Source organism: Lasioglossum baleicum, chromosome 9 (genome assembly GCF_051020765.1).
Source record: "Lasioglossum baleicum chromosome 9, iyLasBale1, whole genome shotgun sequence".
Taxonomy (NCBI): Eukaryota; Metazoa; Arthropoda; class Insecta; order Hymenoptera; family Halictidae; genus Lasioglossum; species Lasioglossum baleicum.
In genome coordinates, this window is record NC_134937.1 from 6,606,198 (window position 1) to 6,628,725 (window position 22,528).

Consider the following 22,528-nt stretch of genomic DNA (forward strand, 5'->3'; position numbering starts at 1 on the left):
CTCTGGTCCATTGGTTTCAGTAATTCTTGTGGTGACGCGACAGTTGGTATGTCACGAATCACTGTTGAGGCACTCGCATTGGCTGCATTCAATAATGCCTTTTTCCGCGCCCTGCACTTTCTCATCCGCTGAACGTAACTTTTTGGCATGATGTTTACTGACTATCTCCAGCTGAATAAAAAATACTTGTAAGATTTAAAACGAAAACGTGGCATTCTTATTAGATTTTGGTAAACACACATTAGTATAATAATATTTTGTAAACACCACAATGAGTTCCATCGGTGCAACTAATTTTTTCTTGAAATGAAAAATTATTTCTTACAAAATAAATTAAGTTACATCAGATGTTGGAACTGCGATCCATTTTCTACGATACAGAGCTCCGCTCCTTGTACGAGACTTTTCGTTGTAGCCATAAGTAGGGCGTCTCGGTTAATGTTTACTACTGTCGCTTCCCATATTATGTTTGTATTTATCACGTACACTTCAGAATCATACGTTCAGGAACGTATGGTCCAATTCGTTGGCCACTGTGTTCTCCGGATCTGTCTCCGTTGGATTTTTATCTTTGGAGATATCTGCAATCCGTTGTACACGACACAACAATCAATAATGTTCAAGAACTTTGGAATCACATAACAAATGCATGTAATAGCATAAAAAGAGACGCTCTAATTATGGCAACAACGAGAAATCTAATACAAAGAGCGGAGCTCTGTATCGTAGAAAAATGGATCGCAGTTCCAACATCTGATGTAACATGATTTATTTGTAAGAAATAAGTTTTCATTAAAGTTACGTTTGCACAACCCTGTATATGTATTCATTTTGATTTTAGCTTTTTAAATGTAATTTTGTAATGTATGTACCTCTTCCTTTAGTTTGATATTTAATTATATTGACTTTAAATAATGTAAACGTAAATAGTTGCACGTGCTGTCATAACATAACCATGTGTTTCTAACCTTTTCGTTTGATCCTACTATGTACCGAGGGGCGGTAAAATCCTATCGCTGCAGCATTTTATTCGTTGCGATATATGTATACCAAAATGTTCCCTATCATTCTAATATTGTTGGTTGTCCAAGCGGTAGACCAGGGTTCGAATCCCGTCGGGGTAAGAAATTGTTTTTCTCCGTTTTTTCTCCGTTTACTCTCCGTTTAAATTTTCGCGCCACTCGACTTTCGACTTTCGTAACATCAGAAAATTGTAGCCCTCAGTAAAGAAGTTTCACTTCAAAAAGCGAAATATTACTAAACGCGACTAATGTACATTGCTTTATAATAATAACAAGGTTATATTTACTCAGATTCCATACAATTTTTATTATAATACTAGCGCTAATAAAATATTCGAACATTGGTCATGAACATCTGATAATTTCAATAATTGTGAAAGAAAAAATCAGAAACAAGTTTTAACTCGTTCAGGTGTTCTGGTGTTAATGGCACCATAATTTCGTCTGTATATTAGTCATTGTGTTTTACAGTAAAGAAGTAACTCTAGATAAAACTATGATTTACAATTGTGCATATATGAATTCTTTACTATGAAATGGTCGTGTTTCTTTCATCAGAATACATTCGTTGAGTACTATGCGTGTCTACATACATATACAACGTTTGTATACAGAGGGTGTCTCAGCTGAAGGAACCTAAATATCTCCTTTATTTTTAACGACACATATCATAGAAGAACAATTTCTTTCGTCCGGTTATTTTTTCATAGTTTTCTCAAGGTCATCGTTATTTTTTTGTAGGGAAAACTTATTTTTTTGATTCCATCTTATAGTGGCTGAAAAAATACATCTGAATATGCTTAAGTCATTAACAAGATGGAATAAAACAAAAAGTTTTCCCTAAAAATAGGGAATTTTCCCTAAAAATATAATTAATAAAAAATAACGATGACCTCGAAAAAACTATGAAAAAATAATCGGACAAAAAATTGTTCTTCTATGATATTCCTCCTTCGATACCATTTAAATTATGCCATAAATATGTTTTTGTGCCAATAAAAATAAAGGAGACATTTAAATAGGTGGCCTCCTTCAGCTGAGACAGCCTGTATTTGAAGGTACTAAACAGCATATATTAATATATCACTCGATTGTGTAAGGAAGTGTCAAGATATTTATGTGGCAAGGGGCCCCCGATGTTAATATGTATCTCGCAGCGAAAGTTATCGCGAAAAAACGACGTTACTCGTGGCATGAGTTGATATTATCGCCAGGAGGGTCGGGTTTCCGACGAGCTCGCATTTCGAGGGGGTCCCGGGCGACAATTCGATTTCGGACAATTTGCCGGGAGCGTTAATTGACCCGAGTGCACAGAGAGATGCCCGAAGTTTCGGATGGCCTACGAGAGGCATCGGTTCAGCTTTCGGAACCGGAAAAGCACGGCAAACACTGATCGAGCAATTTCTGATTCCTCCGCCGACTATTCCCCGTGAAATGTAATTTCTTCGAAGCTGCGAAATTTCAACGGGAGATACGTCCCCTTGTCGATGTTTGCCGTTCGTTACGCCCCTCGAAAGTGCAAGCGACAAGATAAGGAAATTACTTCGCGTAACGAAGTTCGGGCACAGAACGGGCGAGAATAGTCGAGAGCCCGCAGATGCACATACCGCGCTCGATTATAGGACCTGGATAGGGAACTCGCGCGAGGTGAGAACGTGAATGCGGATAAATTCACTATTTATGGGCGAGAGCTCTTTCTCTCTACACGGCGGCCTAACTCTTCCTGGTTATATTCGGACGATTTGCGGTTGGAAATATTCAGTACAAATTAATTCATGACTCCTCTTGTTGTTAATTGTAACTTTCTTTTATATTCACATCTTTCAATCACCGTCTTGAAGATTCATTAACCCTTAGCACTCGAATGTTGACTCAGTTATTCAAAATATTGTTTACATCATTAAATATGTTTGTATATAATCAATTACTAAAACATTTAGGTATTGTATGAGGTATTATATAAATTTCATATTCATAAAATAATGTATCGTATACAATGGAATTATTGTAGGTCGGAAGAAATGTTTAATTTTCGAGTTAAAATAGTTTCGTGTGCAAAGGGTTAATAGATTGAGGATGTTCATTTATGGTACGTGCAAAATGAAATGCAGCGAAGCACTTGTATTATTAAAATATACTAGCACTTTTAGTTTGCAGTGTCTATAACGAATCTTCCAATCAGCGGGAAAGGTGCTTCCCTCAAATTGCATAACATATCATCTCACGAGTTTTATTCATTTTTATTTTACTCATGTATTCCAAACAAATATATCATATTACAACATAATCGTAAAGAAATAAAAATGAATCGTCATACGAGGTGTGTGTATAATAAATTTACTTACTAGATCGTGTGTAGAGTTTTATTAATTTATACTGAAATATTAAAACTCTTTGTTGAAGATGCAAACTTCCTACATTAATCCCATGCCAATAATCCTATCAAATTTGATTCGCTCAATAAATTACGTTCATATTGCTAATTAAAGATTAATTTTAAAAAATAAAACGTTCCCAATAATCGAGACAAATAATAACGCTATCAAGCAAATTGTATTCTCTAGTGAATTTGTAGCAGATATGGTAAAAAATTTCTGAGACACCCGATATATTCTAGCGCGCAGCGATGATTAGGAAAAGGGAGAACATTTTTATAGCACAGGAGAATTAATTCCCGCGGAGAGAAATGCGATCATTTATAACCCTTATGTGAATGAGACTTTTACATGAAATGTCAGAATGAAATGCCTTTTCGCATATTGCATTTCTACGTGAAATAGTGTCCGGTATCCATAGATTCATCCGTTCATTTCCTTCCCAAATGAAAATTACTCACAATGGTCACGAAATACTATTTGCTTCTATAATTGCGCATTTTATGCATTCATGACAAAAATGAATGCGTGTAATTTAAAACAGTGAAAACATTAGACGAATTTCCAAATACTGCTATATTATTTTCAACCTATTAAACATATTAAGAAAGAAAATAAATTTCCATTTCATTCCAGTTTGTTGCAATTGAGATAGAAAATTTGTATTATACATAAAGATCTGCAGTCTATTAAGTTTACCTAAGAACGAAACAGAAAAAGAAAGAAAAGTCTACTTCATTCCAATTGGTAGGAATTTGGGTAGAAAATTTTTATTGTTCCTAAAGACCCGCAGTCTAATAATTAGTGTACCTAAGAACGAAACAGAAAACGATATTTGTCTAAGAACCTTCGAAAATTATGATCTAGCGAGACACATTTACAAATAAGATTACAGATTTAAATCTGACCTGCACTTTCATTAAACGCTAATGACCGTGTGGGACGAAACATGGTAAAGGCTTGAAGAGTATACATATAATACCATACTCCTGTACTATATGGTCCACAGTTTATAGTACAATGCAAAATTCACGTTAGTCAGGAGCTAAACAGTCTGGTCGCCAATCAAATCGATAAGATCATCCCTTGATTCGTGACCGCGTAACTTAATGGCTCGTTTAGCATACTGGTGGTCCGCGTGTTGTAATGGAAGAGCAAGCTGTCCAACCTTTCGCGGACTACAAACGCGATTCGATATTTCACGGAATCAATGGACCCCGATGCTTTTGAAACCGAGCGGCGCGAGGTATTTTCATCGTTTCTCCGAAGGCGTATCGCTGATCTCCCTCGTATATCTACTGGGAACCTGGATCGAATTCCTCCATTTACGCCAGTCGAACAAATTGTAAGACAATACTAGCAGGTAATACTCGTAACTATCCCTGTGCTTTTACTTTTTTATTGCACATTTGTTACTCATTTGCACGTGGAAATTAAAATTGCGTCAGTTCTTTCACGTTCTTTAGAAATGCACACAGAAAATTTTGCACTTTGCATTTAAATCTTTACAATCAATATAGAATACGAATCTATATGTGCAAAAAATGGAGTTCAATAGACATTGATTCAATTAATAATCTCCATTATTTGAAAACAACGTATCCATAATCTTACATTCTTTTAAAATTATTATTGTTTTACGTTTCGATGATGCATAAAATAAATAAAATAAATATGCATCAAACCCGAAATCTAAAAAGTCTAGATAGAAACACCTAATTAGAACATAATCAATGAGGAATTAATCATTTTAAAGCGTCTAAATGCAAGAAATAATTCGTATGAACGTTATTGTTAACTCATAATTAGACTGCGGATTTTTATGCAAAATAAAAATCTTTTTCATCAATTATAGGTAAGAGGAGCCAATTATAAACTCCATTCGTCTTTTAATGATTTCAAGCAGCTGAAACCGATACATTAATATCCTTAAATATATATAATAATTGCACCTACTCATTTTTATCATAAATACATAAAATCCGCAGTCTACTCATAATAGACAGTATTAAATTAAAACCAATAATACTAATTTGCAATTGTCTGATGAAAATAAGAACACTATATGTATGTACTGAGATTCTGCGTAATTTCTATTCAGTAATATCCTACAAACGCATTTTTATAATCTTTTTAACTGTGGAATGAAGAATAAGTTATTTTGTCTGGCCCAAATACGTAATTCTGTATACTTTTTATGGACGAATTAAAAGTCACAGTATCGAACATTCTCTCATTCCAGTAATTAAGTCGTAAGTCATTTTCTCTGACACTTTGATTTTTTAAATGGGCAAATGGATTATTGAAGACGGCGATTCGCGACAAACTGACGACCCTTTACGATTAAATTCTGATTGACGTTTACGACGAATTCCTGAATGGTTTCATATTCATTACTGGTCTTCAAGAAACGGTCGTAAACTTCACACATAACCACTGGCGTAGTAAACGGGCGTTGAAACGTTCACAGAGCACTGAAAATTATGGAACGGTACGCAGAAGGCACGCGGTGCGTTTATACAGACATATATGCGTGACCGTCTGCGTTTCACACTGCACAATTGAAACTGACATGAATTTCGCAATGCTTCAACTCGTTGTTTATTGTTCGAGTTGCTGTACGAAAAAATTCGTTACAATTTCATATTTTTGTGCTGTTGTGACGTGCATAAAGCAATAAATGTTTTCTTCCCCAAAAAATATGTACACAACATGAGAACATACAAATATTTGTCCATTTTTCATATTTAAACATTTTTTAAATCTCGCGTATTCTAATATACTTTCTAATAGTTCCTAAATTATTATGGATGAAATATACTCTCTTCAACATCTGTGTGTAATTATTTTCGATAGATTGATATGGAAAGCTATGCATGAAATTTGATTAAACCGGATTTCACTAGGGAAATTAGGTGTAATAGGTGTACATAGACGGTTATTGATGTGGCTAATTGATACGAAATCGATGAGGGAAGTGTGTTTACCGAGCGGAAGTTACGAATTTTACGCAAATCGTTCCACCGTGTTTACTACCGTCAATCGACCGATATGAGCACACCGTTATTCGCGTAACGAGTAGATCTAACTGGTTATAATTAGCGATTAATTAGAGGGAAACGGCTTTCAACAGAATTATTGATCGATACATGCAGGAACAACCGATTGAAATTCATTGTTATCAGAAGCCACACTAACAATAGATCATCTTGTACGCTAAATCAACAATAACTAGCTTTTGTACAATTCAAATTCTTTAAACAAATTATCGAGAGTGTTCAAGCCTTTGTTCTATAATGTAGCGCTGCAGTTGAAGTAAAAATTCCAAACAGAATTTAACAAATATGCATACCACTCAGTTCTTCAATCATTTCAAAGAAAATGTTATTTTCTTATTATTGAACTGCGGATTTTTATGCAATTTGCGATTTTTCTAGACGAATTTTAAGGGAATACGATGAAATAAAATTCTATTACAGTGCAGGCTGTATGTAACTGTTTCGAATATACTATCCTACTAATGCTCAACAAAATTTAAATCTTCCAATTAATGGCCTTCCTTCGTCAGTGGCCTTACGCTATGCGATCTCAAGTGTCACTAATTTGCATCAAGTATCACTGTTCTAGCTTCGCTGTGTCTGATGTCACCTCTTCATTATGGCTAGCATCAATTCTCATCTTCGAAGTCTTATACTCTGTGTATCTTAATCCAAACACAAATCTTTCACCAAACAAATTATTAGAGTCACAACGCAAAAAATATATTTTTTGCCAATGTAATGAATAACGTTATCTAATATACATTTGTAATTTTCAAACATTAATACGTCGTAAGAATCCAGTTTGATTGAACCTTCATTTAAAAATTAATGGCTTTAATGTGAAATTGTCAATAATAATTTATTCTGAGAATTACATATAATATACTATTATAATTAAACTGCATATCTGTATGCAAGAAAGGGGAACCAAGTAAAAATTCTTTCCTTCTTTAATCATTTCGATAATTCAAAAACAATGTCTATCGATGATGGAAGCTACCACTCATTTTTATTTTAATATTATGCTAATAATGTGGTCATTCATTTTACAGAGACTGGTACAAAACAGGAACTTGTTCATAAAACTCAGGATTCCAGGTGTGAAATAAACTAAAAATCTCATTTATCATTCGTAAATTGTACACAACAGTGCGTCCAACACAGCTCTGTGTCCAACACCAAAGAAATCCGTCATAATCAAGATAAATCCAACTCCTATCTCCAAACAGATTCAAAATCGCAAGTACTCATCACTCATCCGCAGACTTTGCCTGCAGGACGTTCCTTGAAAACGGTCGGGTACTCCGCCGGCTTCAAAAGAGTTAGAGTGGCTAAACCAACTAATTATTTACTACACGCAGAGATTAACCCGGCGGTTCTCTAATGGTGGATTTCCGCGGCGATAAAATGTTCTGCGATTCCTATCCACGGGACAATGATTCAAAGCGGCGTCGGTTGAACGGGCCTTGAAAGTTCGAAGAATGCCCTAGCGGGAAAACCAGCACAAAGACTGAAGTTTGAAAACCTGGCCAGCAGCTTTGTGAGCGGTCGTTTCCATCTTTTCGATGGTACGCTGGCGTGCTTAATGCTGCAGTCTAGCAGCCGTGGCTGCACCGCTCTCCGCGATCCTTTACTATCGCTGTTTCTCGGGTTCGCACGCCGTTCGCAGATTCCAGCTCCCAGACACTCGCAAGCACCGTGACATTATTATGTATGAGCAGCTGAAATGACCCGTTAATTTATTCGATGACTCTCGCGGGGAATCAATATCCGCGTGCCCTTCCGCAGGAATCGATTAATAATGGAACGTGCCGACTAGCTGATGAAACGCGGAACATCTGTTCATTCCTCAGCATCGAAGCATGAAGCACGATCAAAGCAGACTGCGTTTGTAGCGGATTCGCGAATTTCTGAAATGTTCATTCTACGGCCCGTCTTTTTGCTAAAGCTGAGGGTGTAATTCCAATTCACTATAATCGCGGGGGTTAACACGCTGACTGCCACGTGAACTTTGTGCGCTTCACGCAAGTTTTAAAAAATTGTTTTAAAAAGAGTATGTACATCTTTTAAAACAATTCAGGTCTCGTTGTAAAGTTGGAGCTTCAATATTTAAGTCTGCGGTGGACTCAATCGGGAACAAATATTTTTAACGTTTTTGAAGACATTAGAACTTGTTGCATTTTCGAGAACGAACGTGTCCTGAATGTATCACCTGTTGTATCGTGCGCAATTTCCCTAGTTTATTGTTCTACTATTTTTTCAACGAAATTATTATTTTATAGATCCACTGTATATGCCGATGTGTAGGTTCACTAACCTACAGTAGGTACTCGTTCGGTGCAGAAAAACAAGACCGGAATTTCAGACAAGATCTGAGATTTTTACAATGGAGTTGCAATGTTTGTAATGAAGATTTCCCGCTATTGAATCGAAGCTGAAGAACAATATAAGTAGGTACTGTATTTAAAACAGTTGAGAAACACTGCAATTGTTCTTCCACGTGATGTAGTCGTGGCATTATCGACGAAAGCAATGGAAATTAGTGTAGGTACCTATTGATGCCAAAGTCGGGGCTCCTCGAGGAAGGACCAAGAAGGGTTAAGCTCTTAACGAAGTTGACAGGGCTAACGAAACAGCGGAACTCCTCCAGCTGGGGCCAGCAAGCAGCACTCAGGAATAACCGTGGAACATCGTCGAAATAAATTTAACGCGGCAGCCAGATAACCAAAGGACGATGTTCAGATAATTATCCCGCGGTTCGTTACGAGCGACGACAAGCCGAGTCGACGGGGAATATATACGACGATGTGGGTCATCGCCCCTGGCCCGTGCCCGGTCCGAATCGGTGGATTCACCTGCGTGCAGGTCTACCGCCGCGTGGTGAGACATATAGCGATTTCTAAAAGGGTATCCGGTGTCTCTTCATCGCTCAATAACGCGGCACGTAGCGAGCTTTCTTCCGTACGTGCCACGGCTAAAGGAGCCATTACCCACCCAGTAATGGACGTATTCAGCTAGCTCACCTTTGACCAGAGTCACTTGGTACCGGTGTACGTTTACTCAAGGAGATAGCCAGCCTCGGTGACAACTTTTTCCTCCTTTTTCTTTTTCGGCCGACACGGATTTTCCTCGTCGGACAAGACGCGGCCAACAGCCTCCGGGAAACCGTGCTCGGGCCAGTATGAAAATCATACTACAGCGTTTTATGGTGTAGCACTATCTCACACTGCACACTACCGTCATCGAAACGTATCGCGACCGAATCTTTTTAGTATTTTAGATTAGGTATTTTCACATATTTTAGGTCTTATTAGACTTACATTGAGCCCACATTGAGCCCTTGCCATACAATATCGAGTCAGACTCGTCATGAAGATCCTTAACAGAGTCTAATAAGTAGACTGCGGATCTTTATGCGATTATCGCTTTTGAAAATGATCAAAAAATGCTAGGATATAAAATATAACAGAATTTAGTACGATGTTAATTTATTTCAGATCTAAAAAGGCTACTACCACAGACAATAAGATTTTATTTGATTCGGGTTTCTCTTAAAATTTGTGTACAAAAATTGCAAATTCCATAAACATCCGCAGTCTGCTAATAAGTATGTATATGATCAGTGCTACAAGACAGGCAGTGATTCAGTAATTAAAACAGACAAAAGAAGAATTCCCCAGGACTTTCGAAGATCTGCATGAACGTTGTACATACTGAGTGTGTAGCTAGTACTATATAGTATTTATACTCATATTCTACAAGTCGATAGGCTGCATATAATAGAAGTTCTAATTAGGTTGCAGATCTTCATGCAAAAGAAAATTTTTCTGTGTGAACGAAAAGAAATGGGACTTACATAAAAAATGTTAAACGTCTTTCGTATCTCGCCTACTTACACAAATGCATAAACTCCGCAGTTTAGTTATAACGATGTTACTCTGGTAGCGACTTGTTAAATCTTTCCTATAAATAAAAAGCTTTCAAGGTATCAGTTTCCTGTCAACATGAAGCTAATAGACAGCTAATAAAGCAAACAGTAATTTATTTTCAATTTAAGCGGAAACGAAATAAAAAATTAAAAAAAAAAATTAAAATTAAAATTAAATTTTTTTTTAATAGAACAAATATTCATAATCTGAATCGAATCGAGTTTATCGAGGAGTTCAGTAATAAATGGAAATACCTGTCAATTATTTTCTTCGTCAGAAGTATTTTGCTCTGCACAACCATATTGCGAACAAGTAGCGATTGCAAAGGCTGCGCACGTAGGAAGTTCGTAATCGTGGGAAGCAGAAAAAATGGCAAGCATATTGTCGGGTTGTTTCCCATCCGTTCAGACGAAGAACTAGAAAAGGAGTATGCACAAAGCGGTGCCAGGATAAAATCGGAAATGCTCGTCGACTTCTCGAGTAATCTTACAGAGTGGCCATTCGCGAAATCTGGCATAAATTCCCCATTACCGAATGAAAAAACACGATGATGCAAGAAGTCTCCGTCGAGAACACTGTAGTACTGAACACTAAATAAAACTTAGTCACCTCTTATGCAAACACACTTTAAAACAAAATAATAAAAATATTTGAAGGATTTAAACACGCCATTATATTATTTTCAACTCCCTAAAATTATTCAAAATAGAAACAACTGTCTAGGTAGCTTCTGTCATGTAGACAATTTTTATTTTTTATAAAAATCCGCAGTGTAATTATTAATACTTAATGGTTCTCTCACGAAAGGTATAAAAAAATGAGTACATTAATAGACAATTTTGTAAGTTAGATGCACTGTCGTTGGAATTTCTACAAAGCTATGAATGAATGTCCTACCCAGAAACCTCATTGCAATGTGAAATTCAAGAGGAACATTTTCAATATACCTTTTCAATGAAAGGCTAACAAATATCCGTCTTCTTCTCTGTCGTTGTGGCAGATTAATGTACGAATGTCGTGTGACAGTAATATTTTTTGCTGTCACGGTGAAGATTACCTGGCATCCGCAGTTCTTCGACGGAAAAGATCAACATCCCGCTAATCCGCGGAAAGATTAGCCATCGTTTCTCCGCACGCGTGCAAGGAAGAATAGCCGCGTAATTCGTCAGCACCGTGGCACGCCATTCACTCGACGGCAATCGACGGGACCCTTTTGTTTGCCGTGTTCCCTACGCACTACGGAGATCACGGATTTTTCATTATCAGTACAGTCTGAACCGGGATGAACCCGGGAGGGTGGTGCAACCATGGCAATTCACGTCATTCAAACATTATGGGACTCTCAGCTGAGTCTGAGATGTGCGTTTGATGTCTCACGACAATCGCTAAATAATTAATCTTTTGGCGGGGCATTCATATTACTTCTTTCTCCCAAAACCGAATGTTTCAAAAGTTTCTTTCGTCCTCTACTAATACGTACTATTCAGAATAATTTTTTAAACCAACAAACAGCGCCGCCATGAAATCGAAAGCTTGAACATATCAAAATTGTTACCAGAACAAATCGATGTTTATTAAAGTCTCAATTCTTTTTGTTTACACAGAAAATTTTTCTTTTGCATAAAGGTCTGCAGTCTAATTGTAACTTTTATTATACGCAGCCTATCACCTTATACAATATATGATAATAAATACTATGTCTCTCATAAAAGACATACATTTGAGAATAACACTGTGTGCTATAACTTTAAATAACCACAGGTGTATAAAATATTTATTGAACGCAAAACTGAATGAAAGTTTGACGATTTGGCGAAATGGTACCTACCGCATTTTTGAAAAGTTTGATTCGATAAACACAACCAAGCAGTATACACATCGCAATTTTCGATTGCTATATTCCTCCGCAGGGTTTCAGCATATTTGTAAACATCATCTTTCAGCTGAAGATCCGAGAAGCCGAAGAAATCCTCCCCGCCCTCGTCAAATCTTACGTGCTTTTTTATCGTGGTATATTTAGCACTGATGATCGAAAGTATAACCCTCGCGTCTCTGCCGAATTCTTCTTAAAATAATTACGGGAGAACAAACGGGGATCTATTTTCAGAAGTCTCTGAGCCATTTCCAGTCACAGGAATAATATCATCCAAACAATATTGAGAGAGTCACCCTTAGCCCTTTGATTACTCAAACTTGAGAGGAAACCTTTCGATACTTGCAAGAATTCTTTAGTGTCATTAGCAGACTGTGAATTTTTATGTAAAATATTATAGAAATAACAAGATTAAATGTATTTAGAGTTTTGTACCATTTTCATCATGATGTATGTATGAAGAAATAAATGCACTGAATTATTTTCCATGGAAGCATCTCTTTAACTTTAATCATTTCAATCTGGGGAAGCTTAAATAAAAAAAAACTTTAATAAGTGTAAAATAGAGAAGTATAAGTTTGTTATTCTCACATTGAATTCTGTGTATTGTTAAGATAAATCTCTCATGAGATTTTCTATAATAAAAAAACAAAAAGATGTATAATTTACTCTACAGATCTCGAGAAAATTAGTATCGACGCGGATGTACGAGTAATGTTCGAAGTATCAAGGTCCCTAAGGACAAGTTCTAACCGTGGCCTTGGTCTCGGGGTAGATCGGCACCTACTTGAATCCACGCCCTTTCTTTGTAACAAGTCCTCGCCACCCTCGCCCATTGTTTTAAGGACGGATTGGCTGGTGCATGGTCGATAAAGCGCGGAAGTAGTTCGCCTGCGATTTTGTAGCACCGGCGGCGACGCTCTTTATGCTCGCTCGAAATCGAACGGAATGGATGAAGTTCGCTTCGGAGTTGTTAAACTGATAAATTCCGGTTGCCGTAAACTACTACAGCGGTCTAGAATGTCGAAAACAGCGGCCCCATTTGCGGAACTCGTTTTCCTGAAACCACTGCGTCTGATTATTATTTTTAATGAAGCGATAACATTATGCAGAGAAATGCTTTATCGAACATTGCTGAAATGGTACGTGGAAGCTCGAATTAAAAATCTGTTGAACGCATTCATAAAGAAAGAAAAATGTTGTATAAAATCACCAGAGAAGCGTAGTCACATTCGCTACGTGTGGGTTGCGGATTTTTTGTATTCACGACAAAATTGAGGAAGTAAAATTTTAAATTTGTACTCAAACATTTTTCCACTCTATACTATTTCTTTATATAATATATAAATATTATAATTTAATAATATAATACATAAATGTGTAGTAATTTATTAAATACGAACAAATATAATAATGTAAACAATATTTTTAATAAGGGTTAAAACAGTTTAAGAGTGGCAATATATATCATTTTGAATCTATTAAAATTATTCAAGAAAAACGAACTTTCAACTTGATTTCAATTGTTTGCAATACAATCACGACATTTTTATTTTGCACAAAAGCTTTACAGTTTGGTTGCAAGACAGCTCTAACATTTTTTAAATAATTGCTGACTTATATTTTAGTATACACAATATCGTAAAACTGTTTGCAAGTTCTAGACCATAAAAAACCATAACTGTTACTGACTGTATCTACAAAATATTTCGTTAGAAGAGTAACAATAAAGTCGATACTGTAGTTATATTTTACGGTTAACAAGCAAAAATAAGAAAAATTCTATAACATTTACGTACACCTAATACAATTGCCTAGAGCAGGAACATTTATCTCCGTGACAACAACCACGGAAATTTAGTTTATGGCCCAATAAAGTTTCAGACAGCATTGCTTCGTCTCCTATGATGAAGTGTCCATTGTGTATTTGTTAACAACAGTATATCGCAAAATGTTCGCGCCCCATCTGACAATGTCCGTCATCAGTCGACGTTGACGCGCGTTGATTTAAATTTACGGGCAGATGCAGGACGAGTAATAACTCTGTAAAAACTCGGGAGCATTCTGCCACGCGAATTTCCATGGGACACCGTTGCATGTAACCAAATAGGAAGTGACACGCCGAAAATGACGCCGTATAACTCATTGAGGATAGACAAATCGCGACGCGAATCTCTGGAGTATAATCTGTCGATTCGCATCCCCATGCAATCTTTCCACTGTTTCACGGTTGAATTGCTCGGTAATATGGCCGATAATATGCGTCGGAAATAGTACATTGCGGCGTTTCGGCATAAAGGGCGTAATTGTATAAACGGATTGACGAGAGAGGAAAGCAGATTTAGCTGATCACGCTGATTCGACGAATTATAACGTGAGAAGTATTAAGGGGTGTCTGTCTACCGAAGGGTTAAGCTTTCATGATACGTTTAAGCTTTTATCATAGGGTTTCAGATACGGAAATACATACAGTATGCGAGGAGAAATATTAAATATTCTATTATACTCTTAAACGATATTTTTAAAATTTTACAACAAAAATTAAAATATTGCGACATATTCTAATACAATAATTATATACTAACTATTCTATGTATCATATTCTTCAATGACTCTTTGCTCTATGAGATGAATAAATAAAATTATTGCGACATATAATATATCTAATTGTTTTACATAAATTTATAATTAAATTTCTGCTATACTGCTCAATATAGTTAACTAATCAACGATGCAATTCTCTACGAGACAGAATAAAAGAGATATAGATGCATCACCATTAATTCACACCAAAAAATTAAAATATTGTGACATGTAAATTACGAAACGGTCCAGAAAAATGCTGAAAATTTATAGAACACGAAGTATGTAGCATGCAACGCTTACTATGTGGAATAGAATATGTAATAAACGCTGTATCTCATAAACGGTATTTCTACATAAAAATTAATTGGCCTTAACAATCCGCCGACAAAGGAAGATCATAATAGACTTGTTCTTCATCAGTATACAAAACATATTTTATCTATTCATATTTTATCTGTTCATATTTTAACTATTTTCTTTGTCACTTAAATTCGTTTAAATTCTTGTTTACTGTTGTATTAAGACAGATATCTAATAAAGATTAATTCAAAACGCGTGAAAGAATTAATTTAATGCAGACCATTATTAATATGTTATCACAGAATATGAACGCAGCTGAAACTAGAATGCAAAGTGCATTTACATGCGAATGTGCAAAACACGAAAAAGTGCATCGAGAACATTCAATAATTCTTATTTTATCCTCAGCCTCACATTAAAAAATGAAACGGAAAGAAGTTTGATTTCAAATTGCACACAATTTTAAACATAATTTTAACTTGCTTGTAAAAATCTATATTTTCCGCGCAACCTCTTCGCATAGTTAACCCTCATCGGTCATGTAGCATTTCACTGATCATTCAGCAAGATACTTCGAATACTAGCAATATCGTAAAAGTATCAAACACCATACCATAGTTCTCTAACTTTACAGCAAAACATCTTTGTAAAAATCAGCTTGGCCCACTATAGCGACTGAAACATATCAAGCTCAGCCATGAACCTCAAGCATCACAAATATCCAAGAAGCGTGTGTGTCGATATTCACAATGTTATTTCGCCGGGCGTTTCTTACAGCAAATGAATGATCGGTTTTGATTTGCACTGCGGCAGCCGCAGCGTGGAAATTTCGAAGGCAGAGAGTGTCAATGTTGGAGGCTCGATATTTACTTTGTTTTAGTGGTCCGTTCGCGCACCGTGGACATTCACGTGGCACGTAAGGAAGAGAGACAGTCCACTGGAAGACGCATCACACACGCGACCAGTCGGAGAACGGAAGCACAAAACCGGAAGCACGTGGCTCAGCCGTACGAACGACGTCGCGCGACAAACTGGCCCGACGCCGGTCGTCGACAGTAATCTCTGCGACGGCGCCCATGCTCCGAAACGCGCGTCGTCTACATGGAAACGATAGTACGAGACGAACAGCAACGTATGCATTCATGCTGATATTAGCTGGCTGCACGAGTTCCGCTGTCCACAATGATTCCTTTCAAAATCCGATTTGTAACCCTCGTACGATCCTCAGGTAATAATTCACACGTATTGTAAGTAGACGAAAATATGTGAATGCGCAAAGCATATTTTATTTTTTGATGAAGAGGGTGTCAAAATATTTTAATGACTCGATGTGGAAAATTCCGAGCCGAAATGTCACTTACATCGTGTCAGTGTATCGATGAGACAATACTGATAAAACTCTTTTGTTTTTAATGATTACTATTCGTCATATTTTTCTGATTGAAACGACACCAAACACGATACAATTTAGATTATATTTGTTTGTTCAATCCGCGATAGAGTACCATCTCGATTATCCGAACTGATGATGGAAACTGAATGAAATTGCAGAAGTAGAGGGTTCAAGCCTTGAAATGAATTCGGTATCATTCAATACTTTCGTCAAAATTTCACAAAAAAATAATTAAAAATAAAAAGGTTTTGCATAAATCTAATCTACATACACTTAATCTACAATATGAATGTAGGTGCATGAACTAGAATGAAAAAATATATTGAGAAACAAAAGACTTGATTTTGAAAGAAAATTTTCATTCCTTGGGAACCATAACCCAACACTACTTTATACAGAATCCATTTTGAATCTTTTAAACGCAGCTTAAAATAGTTTATGTTTCTTCTCTTCAAAAAACGTTTATGTTCGTTATTAAAAAGATAATTCATTGCATTTTTAGCATTCCCCAGCTATAGAAAGTTTCTCTGTTTTAATTGTTTTGTAGCGATCGTAAAAAGCAATCTCTGTAGGTGACAGATTCAGGAAATGTGGCGCTGAGAGAAGAAGTTCTCACTGTAGTTCTGATTATTCCTTTTACATGGAATTTAGAAAGAATTCTAAGGAAAAATCACAGTTCGCAATTCCTATTGTATACTTTCCGTTTCTCGGCAGCATAAATCACAATTGATAGTTGAATTTGGACTGAATGAATCACTGGGGCACTGTTTATACGAATGAAATAGCGAGCGAGACTTAAACAGCGACGTAATATTATCTGGAAGCATGGAACTGCTGAATCCTAACCAATCTTCGGGATCATGTTGCAACTTTTGAAAATGAGTCATAATAATTCTTCTCAGTTGATTGTATGTATAACATTCAGATTATTAATTGGAGCCATAAAGATTCTATATTTTAATTCGCTTCAACTTCGTTTGTGCAATCTTTTCACGATTATGTCACACATAGAATTTATCTTGAATTAATAAATAATATATTGCAATCTCATTTTATTTCGCAAGGTACTGGAATCAAACAAATATTTATTGTTTCTTAAATTCTTATAAACATTCTGTCTTATACCTACTCATTTTTGTCAAAAATTCATTAATTATCTTACCGAATTAATACATTAGAACTTTATTTTAATTTGTCGGTCAAGTTCAATTTTTCGGTCGCCACTAAAAGAGTGAAGTATCGAAAAATAAATCTGTGTAATTTCCGGAAACTGTTCCTCGTTTTTCTACATCCAAACATCGCGTATACATGAAAAATTTTGCCAAGAATTTGATTACACGGATTACGACAGCTATTGTTTCATATAATGGCATCACGATGTTCCCAAAGTAATATCGAAAATGTTATCGCACGCGAAATTTTATCCGGCGAACGCACGCAATGTAGTTTCAGTGAACTGTGCGGAGGATGGTGCGCGGGAGAATCGATCTCCAGAGAGTCTGACCGAGTGTGGGTGGATGTGACAAAGAATAAAAAATGTCTCGACTACTTCGCTGGAGAGTTCTCCAAGAGCGAACCTATATCGAACGAAATACAATTTTCTAATTAGTGTTAACGAGCACCGCGATGAAAGATGACTATGTATATCGAGATGAGAATTCTAGGTGAAGGTTGAGAATACATCTATCTTAGATTCGACTATGAAAATGGTCGAATCAGAAGATGTACGATAACACTTAATTAAATTCAGAAATTCGCCGATAATTAAATCTTAAATGCTACGAGTGCTCCGTTTTCGAGCTCTGATATCATTATCGAAATGTAAAGATGGCACTGAAGCACATACGTATGTGCTTAGCAATTGTAGATTGTTTATACATTAGTCATCTCTTATCGCGTGGTACGATTGCTTAATTAAAATCCCGAGAAACGATCAACCTCAGCGTTTCTTACGCTAAACAAGCACTATACTGCAATTATCCTAGTTTCTAACGTGACCTGGCACTTTATGATTTTCGAAAAATGAAAGGAAACCGAAGGAAATGCCCCGACCTGTTCAGCAATCGAAATTAAAAGGCGAGATCATTAATTCCACACTTGTTACCGTCTAACTCTAGCGTAACTGGAAATTAATATGGAAACTGAGATTGCGCTAAATTCCAATTTTCGGTTTCGTAGAAACATCTCGTGCTGCGTAATATGAATCGTTAATAGACAAATAGCATAAATTTGAAATGCTAATCAGTTTCTACCATACTCTATTTCTCCTTTTTTGACATAATCACAACCACGTCATACATACAGTGAGCAGTAAAATTGAACCAATGCTACATTTTTCAAAAAATATTGTATTTTGCTATTCATTAAAAATAATGTTCGTAGCACATAATATATTGAATGTACCAAATACAATTTTAGTTTCATTAAATAAGTTATTGTTAATGGATGAAACAGAGTTATTCACCCAACAAAGGAATAATATATCTACTAGATGAACGTCATTAGGACTCAAAGGGTTTTCGATTTACGTCTTTTGTCACGGAGAACAACCTTTTATCAATGACACCCCAACGCAATTCGGTCTTATTGTCTTGGCAACGAAAGGGTTAATAGAGGAGCGTGTACCATCCAAGAACGAAGATTAAACATCCGCCCTTATTCATTGTTCCAGTTACTCGAAAGAGGCAACCTCGCAGCTCCCGGAAGTGCTCGACACGCACTGTTCATTAACAGTTCAATTAACATATTTATAGGTGCCCGAGCAACACCGATCTATTCCGCAATTAGTCAAATAATTAAAGTCATTCAATTGCAGTGGTTCAATTTCCATAAATCGCCAGTCAAAACGTAAGCGAACTTTATATTTCCAATTACCGGATGTCTACTCTGTTATAAAATAAAATTCAATAAAATAAAAGCATTTAAGAAGCTCAACATAAACACATGCTTCCATGCTGAAACGCTAATCGAGACAGTCGGTAATTTTTCATCTGATATCCGACTTTATTAACTGATTTTTACAGACTCGAACGATTAAGACATCCACTAATTGCGGTATGAATAATAATTTCTAAATCGTTTTAAGAGACACGGCTAATTAGAAGAATTAATCTGATCGCTATAAATCAGTTTAAAGATATAGCGCGATTATGCAATACTATACTAGATCCTTCGATAGTATACTTTCTCAGGAGTTTTAACAGAAGATGGTAAAGTGTCATTTGCAAATTGAATTTGACGTCCGGTGAGAAACGAGTTAATCAACCGTATCTGTTTAGGTTTATGGTTTGCTATAAAATTACACCATCCATCGAATAAAATGCCACTTACTACTACGCCACACTAATTATGGTTGCCGTAGACGCGGAACAGCCGTAGCACGTTTTCGTTCCAAGGGAGTGTTATTAAATAGTCGCTGGCAATCATGGTGTACCGCGAGTCGTAATCACCTCAGATTCTCGTAGTATGCAAACGGCAAAGCTCAGCAAGAAATTGCAGTATCATTCGATGTAAATACTGTCGCGAACGAAATTATACCGCTGCGGGGGAATTATGGTAACGAAAAAGCGGATGATAAACGCTCTGCTCAAAGTCACGAATGTTTTACATTTTCATACTTCGTTACCCCGACTAATTACGAGAAACTATGACAACTGCTCGTCATTCAAATGCACCTTTCGTTCAGGTAATTTGTAAATTTAACTGCGAAGTTTCTGTTCGCGTGTTGATGCATACGCTCGTGATTGACGTCCCTGAATTGTCAATTAATTAATAGTATAACATTGCTTTTTTTTTAGCTTTGTAATTTCAAGTGCGAAAATTCTCTAGGGTGCTGCATGTATTCATGATTCACGTCCCAGAATACTATGACTTCAAAGAAAAATGATAGAGAAATTGAAATGTAAGCCAATTAAATTTTTGTGATTGTATGAAACGAGGCTGTTAAAAAATTATCTTGTCTGTTCGTAAAACTTGCAATTAAAGGTAAAATATACATATAGAGAACAAAATATAGGGAACATAAGAGTGTATTTAAGTGAGCAAGCCATATAAAAGAATGCAAACGACCAAGGGCAGAGTAGAAGATGCTATTACAGAAAATGAACCGATTTGTAGTCAACGTAATTTGTTGTTTTCCTAATTGGACTATACATCGGAAACTACAAGACAGAAGGTACAAGTAGCTTTCCAATTACGATTAAATTGTCTGAGGATATGTTAGCAGGCTGCTTTCACGACGACACACATGCACATCGCGTTACGTCCGGACAAAACGTAATAAAAGCAGAAGGAAAGTGAGATAATATAATCGCGGTTCGAGGTTGAAAAGCGAGAAAGCAATAGGATAATACCGCATAAATGAAGACACGCAAAAACGGCGAAGGAGGTTGATCGAAGTGTGCCAAGAGGTTTCATAACGTCTAGGAAATCAGATTACTGCGAGTATGAAATACGTGGCTCGAAAACTTATCGACTTCCTCCAGAATGTCTATCCCTCTCCCCGGAACCTTGTTTCCGAGCGAGTAGTATGTTTTATTCATGTTCGCCATTCATGGCGGCAGAACACCGGGAGATTTACTATCATCGACTTTCGTCTGGTCACGGATTTTAATTTTTTCCGCGTGTGTCTGCACTAGAATGGGACAAAAATAGAAACAAAGTACAAGTATCATTCATGTCTACGAGCTTTGGCGAACATGACGAACTTATTTTTCAATCCCCTGCGTCGACAGTTTTTCACTCCTCAGTTTTCATTTGCATTTAGAAGTGCTCTTGTGTTCTGGGTAAAACATCCCCAAAATGTATGGTTCCGAAAAAAGCAGAAATAATCCCTTTAGATTAGAGAATAGCCTACGCTGAATATTTTACTCTTTACATTGATAAAATTGCTAATTGAAATTTGTGGTTTTCGAAAATGGTAAAAATGGTCCCCATTCTCTGGATAATTTTACATTTATTCGCATTTGCGACGCAGAACTATACACTAACAGTTTCAACCCCTTACGTTTGGAAATTGTTCTACGTCCTGGAAAAAAGTAATAATAATATATCTTTGTATAATTTTATATTTACTGGCATTTGCGATATGAAAGTACATGCTGAAAGTTTTAAGCTCCGGCTTGTCGAACAGGAAGTTTTGGTTATTGACAAACGGATTAGAGCCACTTTACTGTTGTACTCTGTTCGAAATGTCCCATAAATAATGTCACGCCTGGGTTAGAAGTGATTCTACGTGAACAAATAAGTTGAAAATTCAGAATACAAATTTGTCTCGTACAAGGATTTATTTCTGAAAAATTGAGTTCAAAATTTTTCGGAGTAAGTACGTACTTGGTTCTGTTCTGAATTAATAGATACGAAAATACTACATACGAAAAGTAAAAATTGTATAATACAATTGTTTTAAAATTCAAAGATAAAATTAAGATATTTATGTTTATTCAATAACGCGATAAGTTACCTCAAAAATCGCAAAAAGTAATCGAACAGAATGGAACATATTTTATTGTATACAACACTTCTACTCAAAGAAAATGCAAAAACAATTTTTTGAAAATCAGAAACAAGAATTATATACCTGCTTCAGGCTCAATCAGCCAGATCCCGCAAACGCGACTTTCAAGGGAATGCAAGAGGATACTCGATTCGCAGACAGAGTATCGATATGTTTCCTACGCGGAAGCTTGCTCGAAGTTCATCGTGTAGGTGAAGGTCAAGGAAAGGTCACAGGGACCGGTACCCCATGTGAGAAACGTCCCATGCTTCTTGCGCGCCGTTAGGGTTCTCATGGATGTTCTGACGTAGATTCGTGGAACGAAATCCTCGTTTACGAAAAACATATAAAATACGTAATGTTTATTGCTACAAGCGTTGCACGAAGAAAGCACGCTACAGTACATTACATCGGCTTTAAATAATTTCGTAGATGTAAGCGGTATTAAACGCCCACTTACTAAATGGAATTCTACGTTCCGCACACTTCGGGCTGAGCCTGAATTATTGTTGCAG

The 22,528-nt window shown here is 36.4% G+C and overlaps 1 protein-coding gene across 7 annotated transcripts in view; it reads right to left on the bottom strand.

Annotated features, from left to right (window-relative positions):
* Window positions 1–22,528, bottom strand: part of LOC143212416 (WD repeat-containing protein 47) — a 154,312-nt gene that overhangs the window by 110,388 nt on the left and 21,396 nt on the right. For 2 of the 7 annotated variants that reach the window (XM_076431232.1, XM_076431234.1), the window contains exon 1: window positions 1–22,528. This exon is cut by the window's right edge. The exons of 2 other annotated variants lie outside the window; for them this stretch is intronic. In XM_076431232.1, the coding sequence (XP_076287347.1) occupies window positions 1–149 (149 nt within the window). In that variant the 5' untranslated portion in view covers window positions 150–22,528. 3 more of the 7 variants (XM_076431233.1, XM_076431236.1, XM_076431237.1) reach the window with 3 other exon arrangements.